Source organism: Cavia porcellus, unplaced genomic scaffold, assembly GCF_034190915.1.
Source record: "Cavia porcellus strain 051 isolate PalLab524CR breed Dunkin Hartley unplaced genomic scaffold, mCavPor4.1 scaffold_5, whole genome shotgun sequence".
Lineage (NCBI taxonomy): Eukaryota > Metazoa > Chordata > Mammalia > Rodentia > Caviidae > Cavia > Cavia porcellus.
In genome coordinates this window covers 4644514-4671469 of record NW_026947488.1, presented here as the reverse complement: position 1 = coordinate 4671469, position 26956 = coordinate 4644514, and the positions used below count along the sequence as shown (strand labels likewise).

At 40.3% G+C, this 26956-nt stretch overlaps 1 protein-coding gene across 4 annotated transcripts in view; it reads left to right on the top strand.

The window, feature by feature from the left end:
- LOC100713511 (death-inducer obliterator 1-like) overlaps nt 1-20022 on the top strand; it is a 65117-nt gene extending 45095 nt beyond the window's left edge. For all 4 annotated transcript variants that reach the window (XM_063248099.1, XM_063248100.1, XM_063248097.1 and 1 more), the window contains one exon: nt 18406-20022. In XM_063248099.1, the coding sequence (XP_063104169.1) occupies nt 18406-19442 (1037 nt within the window). In that variant the 3' untranslated portion in view covers nt 19443-20022. The remainder of the gene's footprint in view (nt 1-18405) is intronic.
- The last annotated feature ends 6934 nt before the right edge of the window (nt 20023-26956 follow it).

The window sequence follows — 26956 nt, the reverse complement described above, 5'->3', positions numbered from 1 at the left end:
GAAGATTGAAGTTATTTTTATCTTATAGGTTAACAGTTAAAAGTGGAGGTAGGTAGGGTTTGTCTCTGGTCCAGGAGTTGAGCTGGAAATAACAGGGGTGGAGAGGGCCATGGCTGTGTCACTATAAGGGAGGTAAGAGCCTAGGCCCACAGGAATCTCATGTTTGACTAAACAGGTGAGGGTAGAGAGAACTAAGACAGTTGTCCCATAGAACAACATGAGGACAATTTTATGCATGATGTGGGAGTCTTTAGGAAAGACTGCCAAGAGTCCTGCTATAAAAAAGATAATTAATGGAATATAAGGAATTAGGAACCAAATTGGATAAAAAAAAAACATGACTCAGCCCGAGAGTTGTGGCTGTGAGACCTTGGTAAAATCGAGATGAGTAGGCGATAGGATGGTTAGAACTAGGGCTGGGAGGGCACCGCTTGGGTGATATGGAACCAGGATGGCAGTCCAGCAACTGTGACTACTGTTGGGGTTGCCAAGAAGACCAGGTAGGGGCCATTCCACCTTGGTTGTAGTCCTGTTGAGTGATCTGAGAAATAAAGGCTAGACCATTATCTGACTGAATACTCTGAGGCAGACCAAACTTTGGGATTGTTTCCTGTAATAGGATTTTAGTAACTCTATCAGCAGTCTCCCTGGTTGTGGGAAAGGCTTTTATCCATCTTGAAAAAGTACAAACAAAGGCGAGAAGATATTTGAGAGTTTTGTGGTGGGGCATATGTATAAAATCTATCATCCAGTTCTGACGAGGGTGTGTCCATGAAATTGATGAGTAGGAAAGGAAGGGGGTGCTGTGTGTCCCTGAGGAGTAGTCCTAGCACACAGATGACAAGTGTGAGTAATCTGAAGAATGATAGCCTTTAGAGAATGATGTGTAACTACTGGGGCTAAGAGTCTTATAGAGCCTGTGCTTCTATATGGAAACAGTTATTTAAGTCAGTGATGATGTAGACCTAGATATCTGACTTTTGGGGAAACTATTTGGGATTTAGCAGGAGAGACCCTGTACCCATGACTGCCAAGAAAATAAAGGGGACTAGCTGAATGCTGTATGGCTAATGTATGGGATGGAGAACATAAGAGAAAGTCATCTATGTATTGAAGGAGAGTGCTAGGTTTGAGATCAAGTTCTGCCAGGTCAGCAGCAAGAGCTTGTCTACATAAGTGAGGACTATCCCTGAACCCTTGGGGGAGCACTGTCCAAGTAAGTTGTTGAGAGCTGAGAGTATCTGGATCACTCCATGTAGATGCAAAAAATTCTGACAATAAGGGCATAAGGGGATGGTAAAGAAGGCATCTTTAAGATCTACAACTATAAAGTGACTGGGGGAGGGAGGGATATGAGAGAGCATGGAATAAGGGTTTGGCACCACTGGGTGGATTGGAGTAACAGCACCATTGATTACCCTAAGGTCCTGCACTAAGTGATAAGACCCATCAGACTTGAGTACTGGGAGAATGGAAGTATTATAGAGTAAATGGGTAGGTTTAAGAAAACCATTGTCTAAAAGGCACTTAATTATTAGGTTTAAGTCCCTGTAAATGTTTGGGAGCTATGGGATATTGGGGAACACAAGGAAAAATGGAAGGATCTCTGAGATGAATTAAAATAGGCATGGCATAGGCAGCACAGGTGGGATTGGAGGTATCTCAAACTATGGGATCAACCAGAGAAGAAGGGAGCCTGGAACCTGCATGGAATAGGCCCCATCTGCAAAGGCTACATAGGTTGGCTGCCAGCACCCCCTGTAGAGACTGAGGACAATATAGCGGCCTGAAAACTCAGGAATAACACTGCACATGGCCTCTATGTCCACAAGTACAGAGAATGCCTTACCTGAGACCTCCAGTGGGACTTGGGGCTCTGAGAAGTATACCTTAATGGAAGGCTGTGGTCCCCGAGCCCTGTCAATCTTCAGCAGCAAGTCCAAGTAGATCAGTCAGCAATGAATCTGGTGGTGATGAGATCTATGAGGGCAAAAGAGTTAGAGGATGGCTTATCCGCTCTCTGGCAGCTAGGACAGTCGCTCTTCCAATGGCAATAGGGGCAAGGCCCCAGAAGAATCCTGGGGTTGGGGCACTTTCTTGCCCAATGCCCTTTGTTGCACTTGAAGCATGGTCCGGGAGGAGCTCAGGCAGTTCCACCTTGTCTCAGTTAACCTGTCTCAGAGCTCCAAGTGTCACTGCTAAAAGATCACATTGTTATTTTGCCTTCTGATTATCTCTATTGTTGAAAACACAAAAAGCCATATTAAGAAGGTCTTCCTGTGGGGTTTAGGGCCAAGTTTAGCCTTTTGTCTTGGGATTTGGCCCACAGTGAAAGGTATCTGTCTCCTCCACAGTCATAAGACATCTGGTTTTTATCTTGGGTAGGTGTACAGCTTTAAGTCTAAAGGAGACAAAGGCAAAGAATCAATTAAGTATACAGGAGTCAAATAATAGAATCAACAGGGTATTTATGATAATAACTTTAGCAGTGGATTCTCATAAGGAGGATAAGGATAAGGGCCAGGGAATTTTAGAAACTGACGTGTCATTCATTTGTCATACACACATTTAGGTTTTGCAACTGTATAAGTATCTCCTGTGTTGTTAGAATGTCTAATACCATCTGATTTTTGGAGAATGGCCTGTTTTATTAATTTTACCTTTTTATTTAGGAGAGAGATCAGTTGTGGTGTCATTTAATGCCATTTGAGTATAGTTAATTATGGCCCCAATATGCATCATATAACCTTTTTCTGGAGAAGATCTGATGGATCCCAGCAAAAGGAATCTGAAAAGAATTTATAATTATCTCTTAATTTTAGTTGTTGAACATCCAGAAGATTGATAACAGTACAGTGCAGTAGAGGCAGTAAGCTTAACATAGAACATTAAATGAAAATATTGTTTTCTATTAGCTATGGGTGTTTTAACATTTGATCACTGAAGAAATTTGTATACATTAGATAGATTTTTCTTTAAAGATTAGTGTTTGACTGGTGACCTTTAGTTGGTCTGTCATGAATCTCCTAGCTGGAGCACAAGAAAAAGGCAGACATCTGGTTCTGAAAGAAAACACTTGTCATCGTAAACAATCCCAGTTTTATATTTGAAGGCATGAATATACCATCAGATCAGCAACAATGAATTTCTTAGTCATATAAAATTTAGTTGAGGTGTTTCCCATAAGGCTATGGAGATAATTGGGGCCTCCAATTAATGAACAAGAGCTCGTTAAAGTTACCAGGTGGACACTTTCTTGTTCATTAGTTGAAGTCCTGTGCAATGTCTCCTCACCCCAAATGATTTTGTTTAACCAATTTTAGCATCATTTTTACCAGCTAGCAACATAGGTGGAAGCGTATTTTTTAAATCAGATCATTTGATTAAATGATCTGAGTATGTAAAAGAGGAAGAAAAATAAAAAGGAACAGCTGTTTACAGAGCAGGCAAATGGACAGAAAACAGATATATAGACTGACAATCATAAAATTAGAGTGCACTCATATATATTTGGCCAATTTGAACTATATATTCTAGTGTGAACCTTTTTGTAGATCAATTAATAGAGATCTCTTGAAATAAAAATACTGGAAAAGGAACCTAATTTATGGCTAATCTGAGATACCCCAGAAAGTTAAAAAAGGAACATGAATACTAACTAATCTCTTGAGAATGGGGTCAGCCTGTTGCCAAAGCAGGAGCAGAGACTGAGGCTGAGAAGGCTGTGGCCACCGAACAGCCAATGTCCTGCAGGCATGTGTGGGCAATTATCCAATGATTGGCTATAAAATGGCCACTCATCACCATGTGACAAGGAAATGCAGGCTGTTTGTGGGTTACCATGTGACCCACAGCAAGATGGCTGCTTCTGGTAACACAGTGAGGGGGTGAAGATGGCAGCTGGTCATCATATGACCTGCAGTCGGATTGCTGCTGATTCCACGAGGGGCCACAGGGGAGTGGCAGTTGACCCTGAGACTCATCACAAGATAGTGGCGCCCTGCCACATGGCAGAGGGCCACAAGATGGTGGCTGTCTTCTACTCAAGCTGCAGCAGGGTGGTTGCTGACAACCATGTGGCCTGCTGGAAGGCTGGAATGCACCAGACAGGCAGTGAAAATGGCAATGCAGGGGAAGGGGACAAAGAACCCTCAGATGGAACAGATGGCTCTGGTCGGGGGATTGAGAAGTTGGAGAATGGGAAGAGATGTGAAGGGAAGTATTAGAGGCTACTGTGGGTGAGGAAGGGGAGAGGACGGTGAAGGGTGCAGAAGCCAGAAGCCTCTGGCTGAGAAGGCTGCAGGGTTTGGAATGAGAGATGCATGAGAGGAGCCGTAAAGACAGGAGCTGCTCATCTAGAGGGGTCCAGTGGGGAGGGAGGGGGAGATCCTGGGGGAGCAGAGCGAGCCAGAAGTATTTGGGCCATCACAGAAGACAGAGTGAGAGAAGGACACGTCCTTAATGTGAAAAAGGCCTAATGAAGGGTTTCTGCCAACTTGTAACCCTTGTGACAAAAGCATAAATAAAATATCAGCTTTTTAGTTTTTGCAGCCTTCTAGAGGCCAACAGCACCAAGGTTATGAACAAGGTGCCCCAGAGGTGTGTTTTTCAGGGAAGGAAGGTGGTCCTCATGACTGAATTATAAGTGAGCTGAGAGAACAACTTCACCTAAGGACATAAGAGCTATACCTCCCCCAAGGAACATGGAAGCTGTCCTGGGTCACACTTAACAAAAGAGATTGTCACCTCTTTGGAAAGGGACAGGGAAAGTCCCAACACCCATTCTCCTCTGCAGGTCACCGGAAGAGTGTGGAGCGGGGCCCTAGGGAACAAAAACATCAGTTTCACCTCAACCCTATGGCCTAAGGAGCGTGAAAGCTGGTATCCCTGTTCGGGGATGGGAGGATGGGTTTTCTGCTGCAAACGGAAACAGAAAACCCTGGAAGGCAGCTCACCTGTGTGGAATGAGGAAAGTCTCTGTTGCATGGGGTTTAGGGGCAGCAAGTAAACAGTCCGGGAAGAAGAAAAAGGTGGTTCTTAGGCAGGGGGCCCAAACTGGGAGGGATTCCCAGGATCCACTCCCTCTGCTGAGTCAAGGCACCATTATGAAAGAGAGACTATAAAGTAAAAATAACCCTTATTCCAAGGACATGAAGAGAACTCCATGACCACCGATGGTCTGGTTTTCTCTGGCCGGAACCTGGGGTACCCCTGACTAGGGGTGGCACTTAGGATGGGCATTGATGAGGCTTGAGGGGCTGATTGGAGTTTGCTTCCTGTGCAAACAGGAAGGGGAGTTGCAATTAAGGCTGAGGAAGAAACAGGAAGTGGTATGTGTTCCCGCGTTGGCCTTCCGCCATGTTAGACCACCGCCATAATTTCTACTAAGCCTAACAACCTTTCAGGAGCAGCCTGCTATTTACCTAAGTGGTTCCAAATGTTCTTCCTCCTGGAGTTGATCTCAAGTTGTATTCCTTTATCTACAAAACCTGTCTTTTCAACCTATTTTCAGGTGCTGGTCAAGTTGCCCCTATTACTCTCTGGTTCCCTCAGACCCATTTTTTGAATTGGGCCTTTAAATTTGGAAGGATTGATTTTTCTGAGCTCTTTATATGTTCTCAATAGTAACCTCTTGTCTGAGAAACAGCTGACAAACATTTCCTCCCAAACTGTGGGTTCCCTCCTCACACTGATGATGGTTTTTCTTGCTGTGTGCTCTTTAATGACATCTCAGTTGTTCATTATTTGTGGCAGTGTAATCAGTGTTTTGTTCATAAAGTCTTTGCCTACACTTAATGTCTTCAAGAGTTTTACCTATTCTATCTTCCAGTAGATTTATTGTTTGTTTTAATATTAAGATCTTTGATCCATTCTGAACTTAGGTTAGTGCATGGTGAAAGATACGGGACCTACTTTAATCGTTGGCACATACAGAGCCAGTTTTTCCAGTACCTATTATTAAAGAGGCTATTTTTCTTCCAGTGAATGTCTATAGCACCTTTGTCCAAGATAAGGCACCTTAATGTGTCTGGAGTTATTTCTGCATCTTCTAATCTGTTCCATTGGTCTTTGGGTCAGTTGTTTTGCTAGTACCATGCTGTTTTTATCACGGTAGCTTTATAGTATAATTTTAAGTCATGGATTGATATACCCATTGTCTTGCTTTTGTTGCCTAGGATTACCTTTGCTATTCTGTGTCTTTTCTGGTTCCAGATGAACTGTAGGACTGTTTTCTCTAATTCTGTGAGATGTGCTATTGGAACTTTGAGATTGTATTGAATCTGTGTAACAGCTTTGGAAGTATGGTCATTTTCACAATATTTGTTCTTCCTACCTAAGAGCATGGGATGTTTCTTCATTTTTTAATGTCTAATTCAATCTCCTTTTTCAGAGTATTGTAGTTTTCAATGTAGAGGTTTTTTACAGCCTTTGTTAGATTGATTCATAGGTACTTCATTTTCTTGGATGCCACCTTAAAAGGTATTGTTTCCCTGATTTTTTTCTCAGTGAATTTGTTATTTGTGTAGAGGAAGGCTATTGGTTTTTGGGTGTTGGCTTTATATGCAGCTATGTTACTGAATTTGCTTATTAAATCTAGAAGTCTTTTGGTGCAGTTTTTGGCGTCTTCTACGTAGAGTATCATGCTATCTTTATTCCTTTTATTTCTTTCTCTTGTCTAATTGCTCTGGCTAAAGTTGCCAGGACTATGTTGAATAAGAGTGGAGATAGTGGACATCCTTCTCTTGTTCCTGACTTTAGAGTGAGAGCTTTCAGTTTCTCTCCATTTAGTAGGATGTTGGCTGCTGGTTTGTCATACATAGTTTTTATTAGATTGAAAAAATCTCTCTCCAATTTTCTGTAGGGTTTTTATCATGAATGGGTTCTGGACTTTGTCAAGACATTTTTCTGCATCTATTGAGATGATCATATGATTTTTGCCCTTGGGTCTGTTAATACGGTGTATTAGATTTCTGGAGTTAGATATGTTGAATCATCCCTGTATCCCTGGTGTGAATCCCACTTGATCACAGTATATAATCTACTTGATGATTTTCTATAGTCTGTTTGCCAGAATCTTGTTGAGGATTTTTGCATCCATGTCCACTAGGGAGATTTGCCTGTAATTCTCCTTCTGAGTTGAGTCCTTCTCTGGTTTTGGCATCAGAGTAATGCTTGCTTCCAGGAATGAATTTGGGAGTAGTGCTTTCCTTTCAATTTCATTAGAGACTTTGAGAACTAGTGGTATTAAGTATTCTCGAAATTTCTTGTAGAATTCAACAGTAAATTCATCAGGGCCTGGAATTTTCTTTGTTGGTAGGTTTTCAATTATATCTTTGATTTCATGATTGATATTGGTTTATTTAGGATGTTTATATGTTCTTGATTCTGCTTTGGTACTTCATATGTGTCTAGGAATCTGCCCATTGCTTCTGTATTTTCCATCTTCTTAGAATACAAGTTTTCAAAGTAGGTATAGATGATCTGGATTTCTGCAGGGTCTGTTGTGATTTCAGCGTTTTCATTCCTAGTTGCATGTATTTGAGTCTTCTCTTTTCTTTTTTGATAAGGTTGGCTAAGAGTTTGTCAATTTTATTTAATCTTTCAGAGAACCTACTCTTCCATTCACTGATTCTTTGTATTATTTTTTTAGTCTCTAATATATTAATTTCTGCTTTGATCTTTATATGAGCTTTTGGCTTAGCCTCTTCTTTTTCTAGACGTTTGAGGCTCACCAGTATGCCCTGGAGTTTAGCCCAGCCTGGGCTTTCCTTATGTGTGTGTTCATTGTATGTGTCTTTTCCTTATATGTATATTCACTGCCATAAATTTCCCTCTTGGGCCTGCTTTCATTGTGGCCCATACGTTATGTTATATTGTATTGTCATTATCATTCAGCTGTAAAAACTGTCTAATTTCTTACTTAATTTCATCTCTGACTTGTTAGTTTATGATAGTGCCATTTAATTTCCATGTGTTTATGAAGTTCTTGTGGTTTCTTTTGCCATGGATTTCCAATTTCAATGCACTGTGGTTTCTTTTAATTTACTTAAGCATGTTCTAGGAGCCACTATGTGGTCTATTTTGGAGAATGTCCCATGTGCAGCGGAGAAGAATGTGTATTCTAATGTTGTGGGGTGGAATATTCTATAGACATCTACTAAGTCCATTTGTTCAAAAGTTTGATTCACTTGTAATATTTCATTATTTATTTTATTATCTAGTTGATCTGTATTTTTGAGACAATGGGGTATTTAAGATCTCCCAATACAGTTGTATTAGGGCTTATTTGATTTTTCATGTCTGTTAGTAATTGTTTTATATAGTTGGGTGCACTGGTATTTGTTGCATATATATTTATGATTGTTATCTCTTCCTCTTGGATTTTTCCCTTTACAAGGATGTAGTGACGTTGTGTATCTCTCTTAATCAGTTGTGGCTTGAGATTCACTTTGTCTGAAAATAGAATAGCAACCCCTGTTTTTTTTCCGGATTCCTGTTGCATGGTGTATTGTTTCCATCCTTTAATTTTCAGTCTATGAATTTCTCTTTGAATTAAAAGTGTTTCTTGTATGCAGCATATTGTTGGAACTTGCTTCTTGATCCATTCTGGCAGTCTGTGTCTTTTCATTGGTGAACTGAGACTATTTACACTGATAGTGTAATTGATACGTACTAAATTACCCCTGTCATGACTTCCTGTTGTTTGTCTCCCCACCACCCTGTTTTTTCCCCTTCCCTCTAATTGTTTACCTTGCTTTGTGAATTCCTTCTGTTCATGGAGCTGTAATCCTTACTATCTCTTTCTAGAATGTCCTTCAGAATATTTAAGAATGCTGGCTTGTTGGTTGTATATTTCCTGAGCTTTTCTTCTCCATGGAAGTATCTGTCTTCATCGGTTTTGAAAGATAGTTTTGCAGGGTGTCTCGATCTGGGTTGAAGGTTGTTTTCCTTTAGAGCTTAGAATACTTCATTCCAAGCTCCTTGATGTGAGAGTTTGTGCTGAGAAGTCAGCTTTGATTCTGATGGGCTTTCCTTTATAGGTAATTTTTTCCCTAGTACCTTCTAAGATTCTATTCTTGTGTTGAATTTCTGAAACTTTAATTATGATATGTCTGGCTGTAGATTTTTTGGGGGTACTATGGCTAATTGAAGTTCTATATGCCGAAGTTATCTGTAGGTCAAATTGTTTTTCTCTATAGGGAAGTTTTTGCTATGAAATCTATGAACATTTCTGATGTCATTGTGGTATCTTCTGCTTTTTCGTTGACTCCAATCAATCTTGTTACTCTTCTTTGTCTCATCTAGCAGCAGCTGGATTGATTTCTCACAGACCTTTGCTATTTTTTTTTATTTAAAGAGAGAAGAAAAACAAACAAACAAAAAAAGGACATAAAAAAAACCAATGCAGTAAAAGGGTACAAATAATACAGTATTTCTAGAAAAAAATATATACAATACGAAATCACCAGTTAATAGGTTACATATTATCTTCCCAGAAACAGTTGTCCATATCACTAAATTAAAGCATATAAAGTGAACATTCATACAGTGAAATTGGAGACAGTTCCGTTCAATGATCCAACAAAAGCTCAGTTACATGGTTTTCCATCCTACACACTCGAACATACCTGCAGTTATATCCCTTAGTCCACCTTACCTTCCTCTCTTTTTTACAGTAACAATTAGACTTTTAGGGTTTTATTACTCTCATGGTTCTTATTACTTTTTTGAAGAGAATAAAACCAAATGTGACTAAGCAAAACAGAGTCAGTTAGAACAGAAGGGTGGGCATAGCACGTGATGCAAAAATAGAATACCAGCTGATCAAAAGTGGTTACCATTGTGCCTCTTGCTATTTTTAAATTGAGTTGTCTATATCATCAGGTATAATAGAATTGATCAAAACAGTACAGAACAAAACCAATAAAATCTACACTGACGGCCTTACAGGACTTCAAAAAAAAGGATAATAGTCAATCCATATTGGGCATCATAGTATATCTTATTGCCTTCAAAGTGATTGCCTATACCCTCAAACTTGATACTTTCAGACAAAATAGAGTATATAATAATCAGAACAAGATGGCGAGAGGAATACTGGGATTCAGTCAGGTTAATAGGACAACAAAAAGTTACTATAATATGTCCCATTATTAATTTAGTTTTCCCTTAATTACAAGAATGAGAGAAAATAGATTAATTTAAAAATAGGGGGGAGATTGAGATAAGAGAGGACATTGTAATAGAACAACGCAGGGCAGAAACAAGCAATTCAAGCATTATTGTGTTTCACCACCAGATAATCTAACATAATAGTAGTCACCATAGTGCCTCTTTCCTTAAATTATTTGAGTTTAACTTCGCATCCTATAATATCAAGCATATCTAGACAGTGTGAAGCCTTTCAAGAGAATGCAAGAATTAAAGGGTATTTAGAGCCTGCAAATAGAAAACAAACAATGGTTTCTATATTATCTCTTTGCCTATAAAGAATTTTGTTTATACTATAGCATATAGTGAAATATAGTAAGATACAACATGTTAAAACCAGTGGAAACAGATGTACTACAGTTTGATGGGACTTCAAAACAAGACAATATTAAATCAGCACTAGCTTTTATGTTGTGTTGCTGTCTTCAAAATAGCTATTCGTGCTATCATAGATACTAAAATTGAACAACCAGGTTAAAACCATTGCGGTTAATGAGTAAAAACATTATATGGCTTCAAACCAATATGATCGAGAATCATGATTATCACATACTTCTATGTATTCTTATCATTTCTTACAGTAGGGAGACTATTCGGTATTTATACATGTGAGTTTGATTTATTTCACTTATGAGTATGGTCTCAAGCTGCATCCATTTATTTATAAATGTCTCAATGCGGTCATTCTTTATAGCTCAGTAGTACTCCATTATATAAAAATACCACAACTTTTTTATCCATTCTTCAGTCGATGGACACTTAGGTTGTTTCCAAGATCTGGCTATTACAAATTGTGCTGCAGTAAACATGGGTACACATATATCACTGCGGTATGATGCTTTCAGTTCTTCTGGGAATATGCCTAGAAGTGGTATAGCTGGGTCATATGGGGCTTCCAGTCCTAGTTTTCTGAGAAATCTCTAGACTGACCTCCACAATGGTTGCACTAGTCTACACTCCCCCCAACAGTGTAGGAGAGTTCCTTTCTCTCCACAGCCTCTCCAGCATTTGTTGTTGTTGGTTTTTTTGATCTTGGCCATTGTTTCAGGAGTGAGGTGAAATCTCAGTGTGGTTTTGCTTTACATTTCTCTAATCACTAATGATAATGAGCATTTTTTCATATATTTATTTGCCATTTGTATTTCTTCATCTGAGCATTGTTTATTCATCTCAGATGCCCATTTTTGGATGGGGTCTTTGAATTTTGGGGGTCTGATTTTTTAAAATTCTTTAGAAAGAAGTCCTTTGTCTGAGGGGCAGTTCACTAAGATTTTTTCCCAGTTTGTGGATTTTCTTCTCACCACGCTGGAGACTTCTTTTGATGTGCAGAAACTTTTTAGTAAGAGGTGATCCCAGTTACTGATTCTGGGAAGTATTTCCTGTGCAGTTTGACTCCTTTTCATGAATTCTCTACATACTCCTATACTTCAAGGTTTTTACCCAATTTGTCTTCCAATAGATTTAGTGTTTCTGTTTTAATATTTAAATCTTTGATCCATTTAGATTTTATTTTAGTTCATGGTGATAGGCATGGGTCTAGTTTTAGTTTTTGACATATGGAGAGCCAGTTTTTCCAGCCCCATTTATTAAAGAGACTGTCATTCTCCCAATGAACATGTTTGGCCCCTTTATTGACCTTAAGATGGTTGAGTGTGTTTGTAGTTGTGGTTGTATCTTCTAATCGATTCCACTGATCTTCAGCTCTGTTTTGGTTCCAGTACCATGTTGATTTTACTACAGCTGCTTTGTAGTATAATTTCAAGTCAGGGATTGTGATACCTCCTGCCTTGCTTTGCTGCTTAGAACTGTCCTTGCTATTCTTGGTCTCTTCTCACTCCAGATGAATTTTAGGAGTGATTTCTCAAGTTCTATGAGGTATGTTGATGGTATTTTTATCGGGATTGCATTGAATCTGTATAAAAGCTTTGGGAGAATGGCCATTTTCACAATATTTATTCTTCCTATCCATGAGCAAGGGATGTCTTTCCATTTTCTGAGATCATCTTCAATTTCATTTTTCAGTGTAATATAATTTTCCCTGTACAGGTCTTTCACTTCTTTCATAAGAGTAAATCCTAGATATTTCATTTTTTTGGTTGCTAGTGTGGCTTCTTTTATTTCTCTGTGACTTTGTTGTTAGTGTATAGGAACACTATTGATTTTTGAGTATTGATTTTATAGCCAGCTACATTACTAAATTTATTTATTATATCTAGCAGTCTTTCAATGGAGTTTTGGGGACCTTCTATATAGAGTATTATGTCATCTGCAAATAATGATAGCTTAACTTCTTTTCCTATCTTTGCACCTTTTATTTCTCTCTCTTGTCTAATTTCTCTGGCTATATTTTCAGTACTATATTAAATAGGAGTAGAGATAAAGGACATCCTTGTCTTGTGCCTGATTTTAAAGTAAAGGCCTTCAATTTTTGGCCATTTAGTATGATGCTGGCTGTTGGTTTGTCATAGATGGCCTTTATTATATTGAGGTAAAGACCATCTCTTCCAATTTTCTGCAGGGTTCTTATCATGAATGAATGTTGGACCTTATCAAAAGCTTTTTCTGAATCTATAGAAATGATCATGTGGTTTTTACTTTTGGCTGTATTGATATGGTGTATTACATTTATTGATTTACATATATTGAACCATCCCTGCATGCCTGGGATGAATCCCACTTGTTCATGGTGTATGATCTTCTTGATGATCTGTTGCATCCTATTTGCCAATATTTTATTGAGGATTTTTGCACCTGTGTTCTTTAGGGAGATTGGTCTGTAGTTCTCTTTTTTAGTTGGGTCTTTCTCACGTTTTGGTACTAGAGTAATATTTGCTTCTAGGAATGACTTAGGAAGGATTGCTTCCCTTTCAATTTCATTGAAGAGTTTGAGGAGTGTTGGCATTAGGTCTTCTTTGTATTTCTTGTAGAATTCTGCAGTGAATCCGTCTGGGCCTGGGCTCTTCTTTGTAGGTAAGGATTTAATTACTTTTTTGATTTCATTAATAGAGATTGGGTTATTCAGTAGTTTTACATCTTCATGACCTATCTTTGGTACTTCGTATGCTTCTAGGAATCTGTCTATTTCTTCTGTGTTATCAAACCTTTGAGAGTAGAGGTTTTTGAAATAGGTGTTGATGATTTTCTGTATTTCTATAGGGTCTGTAATGATTTCTCCTCTTTCATTCCTTATTGCATGAATTTGAGCTTTTTATTCCCTTTTTAAAATAAGGTTGACTAGGGGCTTATCAATTTTATTTATTCTTTCAAAGAACCAATTCATTGATTCATTGATTTTTTGGATTGTTTTTTTAGTCTCTATTGCATTGATTTCTGCTCTGAAATTTATAATTTCTTCTCTTCTTTTGGCTTTGGGCTTGACTTGCTCTTCCTTTTCTAGATATTTGAGGTGTAACATTAGGTTGTTTATTTGTATTCGTTCTGTTTTCCTGATGTGTGAACTCAGTGCTATAAATTTTCCTCTGAGGACAGCTTTCATTGCATCCCACAGATTCTGGTAAGTTGTGTTTGTGTTTTCATTTTCTTGTAGGTAGTGTTTAATTTCTTCTTTGATTTCCTCTGTGACCCACTGATTACTCAAGAGTGTGTTATTCAGTTTCCATGTGTTTGTGGGAATTTGTAGTATCTTTTATCATTTATTTTTGATTTCATAGTGCTATGGTCCGATAGCATGCAAGGGATGATTTCAACCCTTTTGCGTTTATTTAGATATGTTTTGTGAATTAATATATGGTCTATTTTAGAAAATGAACCATGTACTGCTGAGAAGAATGTGTATTCTGTTGTTGTTGGGTGGAATACTCTGTATATGTCTATTAAGTCCATTTGTTCACAGGTGCAATTCAGTTCTTTTATTTCTTTGCTGATTTTCTGTCTTTTTGATCTGTCCATTGGTGTCAATGGTGTGTTAAGATCTCCTGTTAGAATTGTGTCATTGTTAACTTGGTTTTTCATTTCTGAAAATATAACTGGGTTCTCTGGAATTTGGTGCATATATATTTAAATATATATTTAATATATATTTATAAATAAATATATATATTTATATAAATAAATATAAATACATATTTATATATATTTATATTAATTTTTTTAATCTCTTCCTCTTCGAGTTTTCCCCTAACCAGTATATGGTGACCTTCTTTATCCCTTCTGATCATTATTGGCTTGAAGTTCACATTGTCTGCAAACAGAATAGCTACCCCCTCTTTTTTTTGGGTTTCTGTTGAATGAAGTATTGTTTTCCATTCTTTGACTTTCAGTCTGTGGGTATCCTTTTCGGTTAGATGGGTTTCTTGTAGACAACATGTGGTTGGATTTTGTGTCTTGATCCATTCTGCCAATCTATTTCTTTTAATTGGTGCATTGAGACAGTTTACATTAATGGTTATAACTGTTCTATATTGGTTTATTGTTGACATGTTATCTTTCTGCTGTTGCATCTTTGTCTTTGGGTTCTGTTTAATTCTCAGCTTTGTTTAGTGGTTTTTTCCTAGATGCATTTAGGCTGTCTTTCAGTATTCTTTGCAGGGTTGGCTTGGTGATCATGTAGTTTTTCAGCAGTTCTTTGTCATGGAAGTATCTTATTTCTCCATCCATTTTGAAGGGCAGTTTTGCAGGATACATCAGCCTAGGTTGGAAATCATTTTCCTTTAGAATCTGAAATACTTCGCTCCATGCTCTTCTTGACTTTATTGTTTGTGCTGAATAATCTGCTGTGATTCTGATAGGTTTTCCTTTATAGGTGATCTGTCTTTTCTCTCTTACAGCTTTTAATATTCTATACTTTCGTTCGGTTTCTGGGATGGCCATTACTATGTGTCTGGGTGTAGTTTTATTTTGATTATGGCTATTTGGAGTTCTATATGCTTCACTGATCTTGATATTGGTTTCCAGTCTCATGTTTGGGAAATTTTCAGCTATTACTTCTCTAAATATCCTCTTGACATCCTTTATGTTGTTCCCTTCTTTTTCATTCATCTGTATTAACCTTATGTTGTTCCTTTTTGCATCATCTTGCAAGTGTTGAATTGTTATTTCCTGATTTCTTGTTATTTTTAAAAGATCTTTCCTTTCCTGTTTACTGGCTGCAATCTTGTCTTCAAGGTCTGAAATTCTATCTTCACATTCATTGAGGTGGTTTTTACAACTTTCGATGGAGTTTTTGATTTCCTGTGTATCTCTTTGCATCTGCTTTATATATTCTGTTTGTTTCTTATATTGTTCATCCAGGGATTCCATCTTTTTGTTTATCTCCTCAAGTTTTTTTAACTGTGTCTTCTTTAGATATGTTCAGCATCTCTTTCATTTCTTTTATCATTTCTTCTTTTATCTGAGAGATTATTTCTAGTTTGATTTCCTTTAAGCCTTCCCAGAGTTGCTTCTTTATTTCAGTTACTATTATTTCAGGTATTTCAGGAATGTGGCATAGATTTTCTTCTATGCACATGGCTCCTAGGCTTTCTTGGGATGGGCTGGATGTTTGAGACTGCATTTTGGTCTTTCGTTTTGTTATTTTCCTGTATTTTTGGGCGCTTCAAGGTTTGTTCTAAGTTAGGTAGAGAGGTCAGCCAGCCTGGGACAGAATTCCCTGCCCCCTCCTTACTAACTGATTTCGACAGGAAGCGGGATCCTGGGCCCCAGGTGAAGAAAACAGTTTGGCGGGCTGGGTGGGGTCCCCTGCCTCTGTTGGACTTACTCCACTGACAGGAACCCAAATCCTGGGCCCCAGGCGAAGAAGAGAGTTCCATGCCTCCACTGGACTTACTGACACACAGGAAGCTGGATCCTGGGCCCCAGGCAAAGAAAATAGTTCGCTGGCCTAGGGCGAGGTTCCCTGCCTCCGCTGGTCTTACTGGACTACAAGCCTGCCTTCAATACCTGAGATCCTATCCTCACATTTGCCTAACCTACTTTGATTTTTATTCTCCTGGATATCTGCTTGAATCTGCCCTATGGATTCCATTTCTTTACTCCTCTGAGCTTCCATACTTTTCTTAATTTCATCTATTTTTTGTCTGTATCTGCTCTATCATCACTAAGCATGGTCCTTATTTTGGACACCATCTCCCAGTTATCTGGGAGATTATTTCTAATTTCATTTATTCCAGAGCCTCATTCAATTGCTTTGTTGTTACTATTTCAGAGATGCCTGGTGGGGGCTTTCAGATTGTCCTACTTCATTGCTACCTGGATTTGTTTTTGGCAAACTCAATGTGTGGGGTTGAATTTTGTTTAAATGTCCTCTCATTTTCTTTTCTCTTTTTCCTTTTCTGAGTTTAATTCCTGGGGTGATGATTTGCCTATTTTGGGTTGCTTTATCCTTAGTATTTAGGACCCTTAGGTGATGATTACTTCTCTGAGGTGTCTTCCAGGTGGAGCTGGTTGTCGGATTTTGAGTCTGTTGGAGGATCCTACCTCTTCAGTTTGTTTGGCCCAGCCATTGGTTCTTTGGCACTGTGCCACAGTATTTTTTGTGACCCTTAGTCAGTCTTGGTCTTGGAATATCAGGACAAATAGCTGTTTAGTACAACTATGTCAGCTTTGGCTATAGTGGTACCGATAGCATTGAATACAGCATAGAAAATGACAAACTGAGCTAAGCCTTAACTTGCCACTTTTAACCATATAAACTAGACTTGTGATTATATAACAAAACATCCCTCAAAATTACATGTGGTATACAATTATATGTCAACTAATATGTCCGTTTTGCCCTCAGGGGTTAAAATTTAATATACTTTAAGGAGAAAATAGAGAATCGGAAGAAGAGAAAGAGATGAGAAGTAAGGTTGGAAGACCAAGGGGGATCATGCTAACATTGGGAAGCTGATGTAGAAGACTGGAGAGAAACAGTGAAGAAAAAGATGAAAAGAACAGAGCAGAACCACAGAGAGGCTAGAAACCACATTCTCACTTATGTAAAAAGGTCAAACAATGACAGAAAGAATAAAGAAAGAAAAACAAAACCTAAAAAATCAAAAACAAACATGAGAGAGAAGAGGGAGAAGACAGAAAAAAAAGTCCACTTCCAGGTTTGCCCACGCTTTCTCTGCTTTCACTGGCAGACACCTGCGGAGGCAGAGTCCCAACCCATGTCAATCTGTCTCCGCAAGCCAGCAGCAGCTTTTTGGCGGGGTAGGGAGTACTCTCAGGGAGCCTGTACTTCCTGCTAGAGACCGTCAGTCACATTTGGCCCACCATCTTCCGTGTAGCTTCCTTGGGTCTGAGCCCTGCTGGCAGCCACTAGAGAGAGCCACAGTTCTGAGTTCTGATCTCAGGCTGCCCATCTCCAAGATGGCTTCAGCCCTGTTGTTTTCTCCCACAGCAAGGGTGGGACCCTTGAACTCACCACCAGCCAGTGCAGCCCTTCATGCCGCTGCTCTCCTCCATGTCCACTATTCCCCTCCACTGATGGTCACCATCCCCACCACTGTGTGTCCATAGCTTCAAGTGGCTCCTCTCATGCAGTGAGTCCTGTCTCGGAGAAGGCACTGCTGGCTAACCTCTACTTCCTCCTCCATTGATGCTTCTCTCTTCACTGTCTGGGGCTTCATTTTGCATTTCAGTTTCTTCCTGGGTCCAGGGCACCCACCTTCCCCCTTCTTGTCTTCCTCACATTGCCACATTCTAGCATCTGAATGGTGGCTCTCCAAGACTTTCTCTGTTGCTTAGCACTCTGCCACCTTCCCACACTCTTCTTCAGTTTTTGATGTGTAACCTTTTATGGCCTGAAAGTCATAGCCTTTCATCTTGTGGCTCAAACCCAGCTATTTGGCTCTGCCATCCTATTGTGCTCAACCATTTATGGGGAATGTGGTGCAAGGAAACAGGAAGCTGCCGGCTGGCTTCAAGCATTACATACCAGTACCTTAGCCAGTCTTGTTTGCATTGCTTAGACCAGTTGAAGAGAGAAGGACATAGCACATACAGCTCTGTACACAGACAGCTCTCCATCAGTACATGGAGAGAGGGTTTGGCTTAACTAACGTGGAACCCCTTGTTCTGGGAGGGGAGTTGCCTAGGTCGTCTCCTACAATTACTGATTTGCTTTTGCCCCAGAATCTCTTCCTCTACTTCTTGAACATTCCCCCACCCCATTCTTTAGTAGCATTTATTTTTGAAGGCTGAAACCTAGATTTCGATTTAAAACTTTGCTAATACTTTGTTTTTCAGGCCTTGAGTCACCACGTCCAAATCTGCTCCTTGGGTTGGTCATCAGTGAGAAACAGAAACACCTTCCAGAGCCTGTGGAGCTGGACAGAATACATGAGAAGGCCCCCCTGGACACGCCAGGCCGTTATCACCTCCCTGCAGCCCCACGGTCCAAGAGGAAGCCCCCGAAGAGCCAGCCCTCTTCTGCAGCTGTGGGGACCCCAACAGCTCTGCTGCCTCTTTTCGAGGCCCCTGTGTGGAAGACACTGTTGTCCCTCTCCCCAGGGGCCACCTGCAGTGTCACCACTCCTGCCACAGCAGCGCCAGCTCCTGAGGCAGCTTCACCTGTCCCTCCGAGGCCTACGGACCCAGCCTCGCCACTGAGGTTCCTCCTGCAGACTCTCTTCAAGGGGAGCTCCTTCCTGGCGCCTCCTCCCCATGACCTTGCTGGCCTGACTCCACCTCCCCAGCAGGACGGCAAAGCCAAGGGCCAGGCCGGGCTGTCAGGAGCACTGCTTCTCGATCCCATCGTCCAGCAGTTCGGCTGCTTCATAAGCAGTGACACCCGGGAGGAGGAGGAAGATGACAGGCCCTATGACCCAGAGGAGGGGTACGACGTGGAGCGAGCCTCTGACACCCCAAAGTGGCGGGGTGTGAAAACCATGCCTGGCGCTGCAGAGCAGGCCGAGGTGGCCTACGACCCAGAAGACGAGACCTTTCTGGAGGCGGCCAGGGTGACTGTCGCTGACCTGCCCAAAGTGATGTGCACAGATCTGGGCAGCAGCTCCCAGGAGAGGCCTGGGGACCACAGGGAACGTGGGTCTCCTCCTGCTCAGCAAGGGCACCAGGAAATTGGGGAGGAGCTGAAGTCTTCGTTGGCTAGAAGGCGGCGCTTCCCCCAGGAACCGCGGGCCCTGGACCAGAGTTGGGGAGCCCTTGGCCCAAACTACGCCTCATGCTCAAGGCCCAGTCGAGACCCCCAGCAGGCCAGACCCCTGGGTGAGAGCCGCAGGCCTGAGACCCTTGCCGGGCACTGCCATGCTAGGAATAGCATCTAAGAGGGGTGGCGGCTTTGAGGAGGAGCTGCCAGCCAGGGAGACAGACCCACAGCCACACTCCTCGCCCTCCCATGAGAACCCTGCCCACCCCTCCAGAGCTCTATATCCGCCACATGGCTCATCTGCCCCTACAGGGGACACCACACTGGACACAGGTGGAAACCCACTTGCCCCAGGGCTGAATGTCTGTGTCTCTAACATTCACTCTGCCACCATGTCCTGGAGGTGATCTGTGGTGAGGGTCCGGTCCCCACATGTGGGCTCAGGGGCCCATCAGACGGGAAGGAGTCTGTGGCCCCTGACCACAGGACGAGGCAGCTGCCTCCTGTGGAAGCCACCACCTGCAGAAGGGGCCTTGCTGGACTCTTGAGTCTCAGTGCCTTGATCTGGATGAGCCACACCCTGGAACATGTGGGAGTAAATTTTGTTTGTAAGTTAGATGGTCTGACGTATTTATCACAGCAGCCTCAATGCACTAAGGCAATGCTGAGTTTTTACTGGAACTGATACATCGATTTTTGAACTGACTTCTTAATCCTGTAGATTTTAACCCCCCCCCCCCCCCCATAAACATGGCATGCCTGCCCATTCGGATGTCCTCTGTGTGTCGTGTTTCACTGCTCACGTTTCTCACCTCTCCCACACTCAGGAGCTGAGGGTGTCCTTTTAGTCAAGGGTGGTGTGTACAGTGGTATCCTTCGGGGTTATAACAGCTGGAAGCTGCCACTGCCTGGTACCACTGCTGTGCTGCTCTGTTCCTAAGTTGTAAAAACAAATGAATTTTTCAATTTTTACCATGCAAGGATAAGAGTTAGAAGAATCTCTAAATCAGTGTGGTGGTGCAGGCTTGTAATCCTGGTATCGTGGGATTTATTGAAGCCTCTATTAACGAATAAAGGCTGGAATTTGACTGTTTCCAGGCAGCTGCTCCTGGAACCAATGGGAGTCCTGGACCAATGGGAGTCCTGTCCCAATAGTTTTCCCAAACCTGAAGGGTTCTCACTTATCTTATCAAATTTTTGATGACCTATGAGAACCAGATCACAATACTTAACATTTAATTTTGACTAATTAGAGATTTTTGAGTCATTATATAGAGAAAAATATGTATTGTATTCATATAACCCATGTTAAAATAATTTTGACCATCTGGCAACTTAGATGGAAGCATGTTTCCAAAAATGCAAAAAAGAAAAATGTGTTGAAAAATAAAACAACTGTTTACAAACTAGACAGAAAGACACATACACACATACATGTGACAATTTAGTTATAAAATCAGAATGCATTCAAATATGTTTGGTTAAATTAAATTATAATTTATAGTTTTTAAATTATTATAGTCTATTTATTATAAATAGACTAATTAGAACTTTTTTAGGTTAACAGAGATCTCTTGCCATAAGAATCAGGAGAAATAAAACCTTTTACACCTGTGAAAGCAAAGACAGTTATTAAGATGCTCCCTAGGCTGACAATTTATCTGATTGGGATATCCAGATATATGGGCTACTCATTGCTTTGACAGCCATAGTTTTTGAATAGGGACAGTTGATGGCAAGATAATTCTATTTCCAAGGGGGTGAACAGACCAGGTTTGGGTATAGAAAGAGATTATCTCTGAGAATAGTGGCTGGCCTGTGAGATATTCTGGGGAGAATTCATGATGAAAGGCAGTTCTGGCAGACATAGGAGTATGGCCTGCTTTGTGGTCCTGCTGTGGGATGGAGTAAGGGGAGTGTGGTGCAGGCTCACTTTTTTTTTTTCAATGCAGGCTGTGTGCACAGGCACTGTGGTCCTGCTGTATTTGATCTTGACTTTTATGGTAGCACCAGGGCTGTAAGGGTGGCAAGCAGATTTCGGGTAGGGCATGAAAGGTATGCCAGGTGCCAGCTTTTGGCATTACAGTCACACAGCCTGACCCCTGACTTGGGATTGGTGCCCAGGTGAGTTAGCCAGTGTGCAGTTCCTGGAAGTTCCCCCTAGGGTGTGTTTCAAGTCAAATGGCAAAGGACAGTGGTGGAGGGAGTCAGCAAGAAAAAAGGGCGGAATTGGAGACAAAATCATTACCTAGCACTTTATAAATTTACAGTGAAGGTTTTAGAGCTTATGACTGATTGTTAAAGTACATATTTTAAAAAATCTTATAAAAAGGAAATCTCTAAAAAAAAGGAAACTATAAGGGGCAGGAAAATATCAGAAATGAGACCAGACCAGGAAGGAAACTGAGGCTGAACAGGCTTGATATTTCCTCTAGACTGTAGAGGAGGATCAGGCTAGTTTGTCTCAGTGAAACCTATCCTCCAAATCTTAAGAACAACCACTGACTTGCCTTTTAACTGGTTTAAGGAGCCCTATGGTTTATTAATGGTCATATATATATATATGTTATTGTTGTCTAAGTTAAGATTAAAACTCACAGCAGTTATATCAAACATTTTAAGCAAGTCTAAATATCATAAAACAAATATAAGCAAAACATTCCTTTAAAGACATGTTAGGCTAAGCCTAGGTACAACTGAGACCACTGAGGCAGGCAAAGTTGAAGCAACATGCAAGAACTTTATCACCGACCCAGTGTGGTCAGGCCAATGTCGAAGAGACCACTGGCCCTGAGCAAAGGATGAGGGCTGTTTTTACAGGGGATTTTAGGGGAAGTTAGGTAATGCTGAGGGGATGCAAAATTTTGGGTCACTGAGTAGGGGCTCTCAGGCTAGGTGATGGAAAGGCAATGTTGGGTACAGGGGAGGCTGGCAGATACAGCACATCACTTGTGGATTTTCATGGGACCAGCTCTTTGAGCTGTGTGGGGACAGCTGCCAGCTTCCTGTTGAATGCCTAGGTGTGAATAAAAATCTGGGGGACACTGGCACAGGCCTGGAGATAGTTTAAGATCATCACTTCCAGCAGTTAAATGCCTGTCCAGTTTCCAACTACACTAGACTAGGCTCGGCAGTTTTCACAGGCCTAACTGGGCCACATTCAGCAACTTCTCAATCCTGGGAGCTAAGGCTGCGTGAGGTTGGATCATCACCCACAGTGGTTAGGAGCCTGTCCAGCTTCCTGGAACACTGGAGGTGGCACGGGAAGTCCTGTGGGCCTGACTGGACCACGCCCAGCAGCCTCCATTCAGTCTCAGGAGCCCAGCACATAGGAAGCAATTCACAACATGCCCAGGGGAAGCTTTGGAACACCACTTGATACACGGAAATATAGGAAAATGACAAGACTAGAGACCAAAATGCAATCTCAAACCTCCAGCCCATCCCAAGAAGCTTAGGAGCCATGTACATAGAAGACAATATAAGCCACACACCTGAAATAATAGCAACTGAAATAAAGAAGCAATTCCAGGAAGCTATAAAGGAATTCAAATCAGAAATAATTTCCCAGGTAAAAGAAGAAATGATAAAAATAATGGAAGAAATGCTGAACACATCTAAAGAAGACACAGCCAAAAAATTAGAGGAAAAATGCAAAAAGATAGAATCTCTGGATGAACAATACAAGCAAACAATACATGAAGCAGATGCAAAGAGATATACAGGAAATCAAACATTCCATTGAAAGTTGTAAAAACCACCTCAATGAAAGTGAACATAAAATTTCAGACCTCAAAGACAAGATTGAAACAAGTGAACAGGAAAGGAAATATCTTTTTAAAAATAACAAGGAATCAGGAAATAATCCAACAGCTGCAAGATGATGCAAAGAAAAACAACAGAAGATTGATACGGATAAATGAAAAAGAAGGGGACAACACAAATGATATCAAGAGGCTATTTACAGAAGTAATAACTGAAAATTTCCCAAACATGAGAATGGAAACTTACATATGGATTAGTGCAGCATATAAAACCCCAAATAGCCATAACCAAAATAAAACTACACCCAGACATATAATAATCACCATCCCAGAAACCCAACATAAGAATAGAATATTAAAAGCAGTCAGAGAGAAAAGACAGATCAGCTATAAAGGAAAACCTATCAGAGTCATAGCATATTTCTCAACACAATGAAGTCAAGAAGAGCATGGAGTGAAGTATTTCATATCCTAAAAGAAAATGATTTCCAACCTAGACTGATGTACCCTGCAAAAGTGTCCTTCAAAATGGATGGAGAAATAAGATACTTCCATGACAAAGAACATCTGAACTTCATGACCACCAAACCAGCCCTGCAAAAAATACTGAAAGACAGTCTAGATACACATAGGAAAAAACCACTAAGCAAGGCAGACCAACAGAATAGAAAAGATACAACAGCAGAAAGATAACATGTCAACAATAAACCAATATATAACAGTCATAAACATTAATGTAAATGGCATCAATTCACCCATTAAAAGAAACAGACTGGCAGACGGCCTCAAGAAACAACATCCAACCACATGCTGTCTACAAGAAACCCATCTAACCCGAAAGGAAACTCATAGATCGAAAGTCAAAGGATGGAAAACAATACTTCATGCAACAGGACCCCCCCCCCCCGCAAAATACGAGCGTAGCTATTCTGTTTGCAGACAACGTGAACTTCAGACCAAGAATGATCCGAAGAGATAAAGAAGGTCTCTACATACTAGTTAGGGAAAACTTCAAGAGGAAGAGATAACAGTCTTATATATGCACCAAATTTCAGAGCAACCAGCTATACAAAGTTAAGTATTAACAGAAGTGAAAACTCAAATAAGCAATAACACAGTTATAACAGGAGACTTTAACACACCATTGACACACAGGGACAGATAAACCAGTCAGAAAATCAGCAAAGAAATAACAGAACTGAATCACATCTGTGAACAAATGAATTTGATAGATGTATACAGAGTGTTCCATTCAGCAACATCAGAATATACATTCTTCTCAACAGTACATGGAACATTCTCTAAAATAGACCATACACTAGCCCACAGAACATATTTAAGTAAAGGTAAAAGAATTGAAATTATCCAATGCATGTTATTAGATCATAGTGCTATGAAACTCAAAATTAATGATAAAAGAAACTGAAAAAAACCACAAACACATGGAAATTGAATACACTCTTGAGAAATCAATGGGTCACAGAGGAAATTAAAGAAGAAATTAAAGAATACCTACAAGCAAACAAAAATACAAATACAACTTACCGGAATCTGTGGGAGGCAATAGAAGCTGTCCTCAGAGGAAAATTTATTGCACTGAGTTCCCACATCAGGAAAACATAATGAATACAAATAAATAACCTGATGCTATACCTCTAACATCTAGAAGAAAAAGAACAAGTCAAGCCCAAAGCCAAAAGAAGAGAGGAAATTATAAAAACCAGAGCATAAATTAATGCAATAGAGACTAAGAAAACAATCCAAAAAATCAATGAATCAAAGAGATTGTTCTTTGAAAGAATAAATAAAATTGGTAAGTCCTGTTGTAGTCAGGGGTTGTACACAGAGAACAATTCAGATCAGGACACGGAGTTTATAATATTTTTATAATTGTCACTGGAAGTTAACACAGGAAAATGCAGGAAATCTATCCACAGCACCAAAGACACAGATTATTTTAGTCAAGAGCCTGAACCCCACAGCAATGTCCCACATGAGTCCAGATAAAAATCCAGAGCTCAGGACAATGCCTCCCACGACGAGTCCAACTGGAGGCCCAGAGCTCACAAGAAGGACTCATGCCAGTCTCTTTTACAGATTCATGCTGGGAAGACCCACGGGTCAGCGGTGGAAGCCAGAAATGTCTATGCCAGCAGGATGAAGGAGCTGTGCTAGTGGGATGAGGGTTCTACGCTGGAGCTGAGAAGTCACACAACAAAGACAGGGCCTTCCTGAAGGCACCACATCTGTCCTCATTGACACGGAGGCCCGGAGCTCCTCTGATGACAAGCACAGTCAGGAAACAGTGTGACGAGTTCATCCTGGAGACCAAGCAGCACATGTCTTCCTCTCCAGAGCCAGGAAGCAATGCTCAATGTGAGGACTAAAGCTTTTCCAGGAGAACCAACAGCTCAGACAGCAACTCATAGAAGAACCTACAATGCCTCCTTCATACCTCAGCCCCTCAATACCTCCCTTCTTCTCCACCTATTTATCCTGGCTACCCTCCTCAGGTGGAGCATCATTGCTCAATGCATGCTGATGTAATCCAGCTGGCCTTAAAGTTGACCAACAGTTTTTAACCCATAACAAGTCCCTAGGCAACCTTATTTTAAAAAGGAAAGAAAAAACTCAAATTCATGCAATAAGGAATGAAAAAGGTGAAGTTACTACAGACACTGTGGAAATACAGAAAATTATCAACATCTATTTCAAAATCCTCTACTCCCATAGGTTCGATAACATAGAAGAATTGGACAGATTCCAAGAAACATAAACTACAAAATCTGGGTCAAGAAAATGTACAATTGCTGAATAACCCAATTTCTATTAATGAAATTGAAAACATAATTAAGTCCTTACCTACAAAGAAGAGCCCAGGCCCAGATGGATTCACTGCGGAATTCTACAAGAAATATAAAGAAGATAATGCTGACACTCCTCAAACTCTTCAATGAAATCAAAAGGGAAGCAATTTTTCCTAAGTCATTCCTGAAAGCAAATATTACCCTAGTATCAAAACCTGAGAAAGACCCAACTAAAAAAGAGAACTACAGGCCAATCTCTTTAATAAACATAGATGCAAAAATTCTCAATAAAATATTTGCAAACAGGATGCAGCAAATCATCAAGATTATATACCATGACCAAGTGGGATTCATCCCAGGCATGCAGGGATGCTTCAACATATGTAAATCAATAAATGTAATCCACCATATCAATAGAGCCAAAAGTAAGAATCACATGATCATTCTTATAGATGCAGAAAAAGTTTTTGATAAGGTCCAACACTTCATGATAATAACCTTACAGAAAATTGGAGTAGATGGTCTTTACCTCAATATGATAAAGGCCATCTACGACAAACCAACAGCCAGCATCAAACCATATTAAATGGCCAAAAACTGAAGGTCTTTACTCTAAAATCAAGAGCAACACAAAGATGTCCCCTGTCACCGCTCCTATTCAACATAGTACTGGAAATACTTAGTCAGAGCAATTAGACAAGAGAGAGAAAAGGAGTAAAGATAGGAAGAGAGGAAGTTAAATTATCATTATTTGCAAAAAACATGATACTCTGCATAGAAGACCCCCCAAACTCCATTGAAAGACTCCCAGATATAATAAATTCAGCAATATAGCTGGATACAAAGTCAATACTTAAAAATCAATAGCATTCCTATACACTAACAATAAAACCACTGAGAGAGAAACAAGAGAAGCCACATTCTTCATACTAGCATTCAAAAAAATGAAATACTTAGGAATTAATCTCACAAAAGAAGTTAAAGATCTGTACAGGAAAAATGATAATACCTTGAAAAAGAAATCAAAGAGGACCTCAGAAAATGGAGACATCCCTTGTTTATGGATAGGAAGATAAATATTGTGAAAATGGCCATTCTCCCCAAACTGTTATACAGATTCA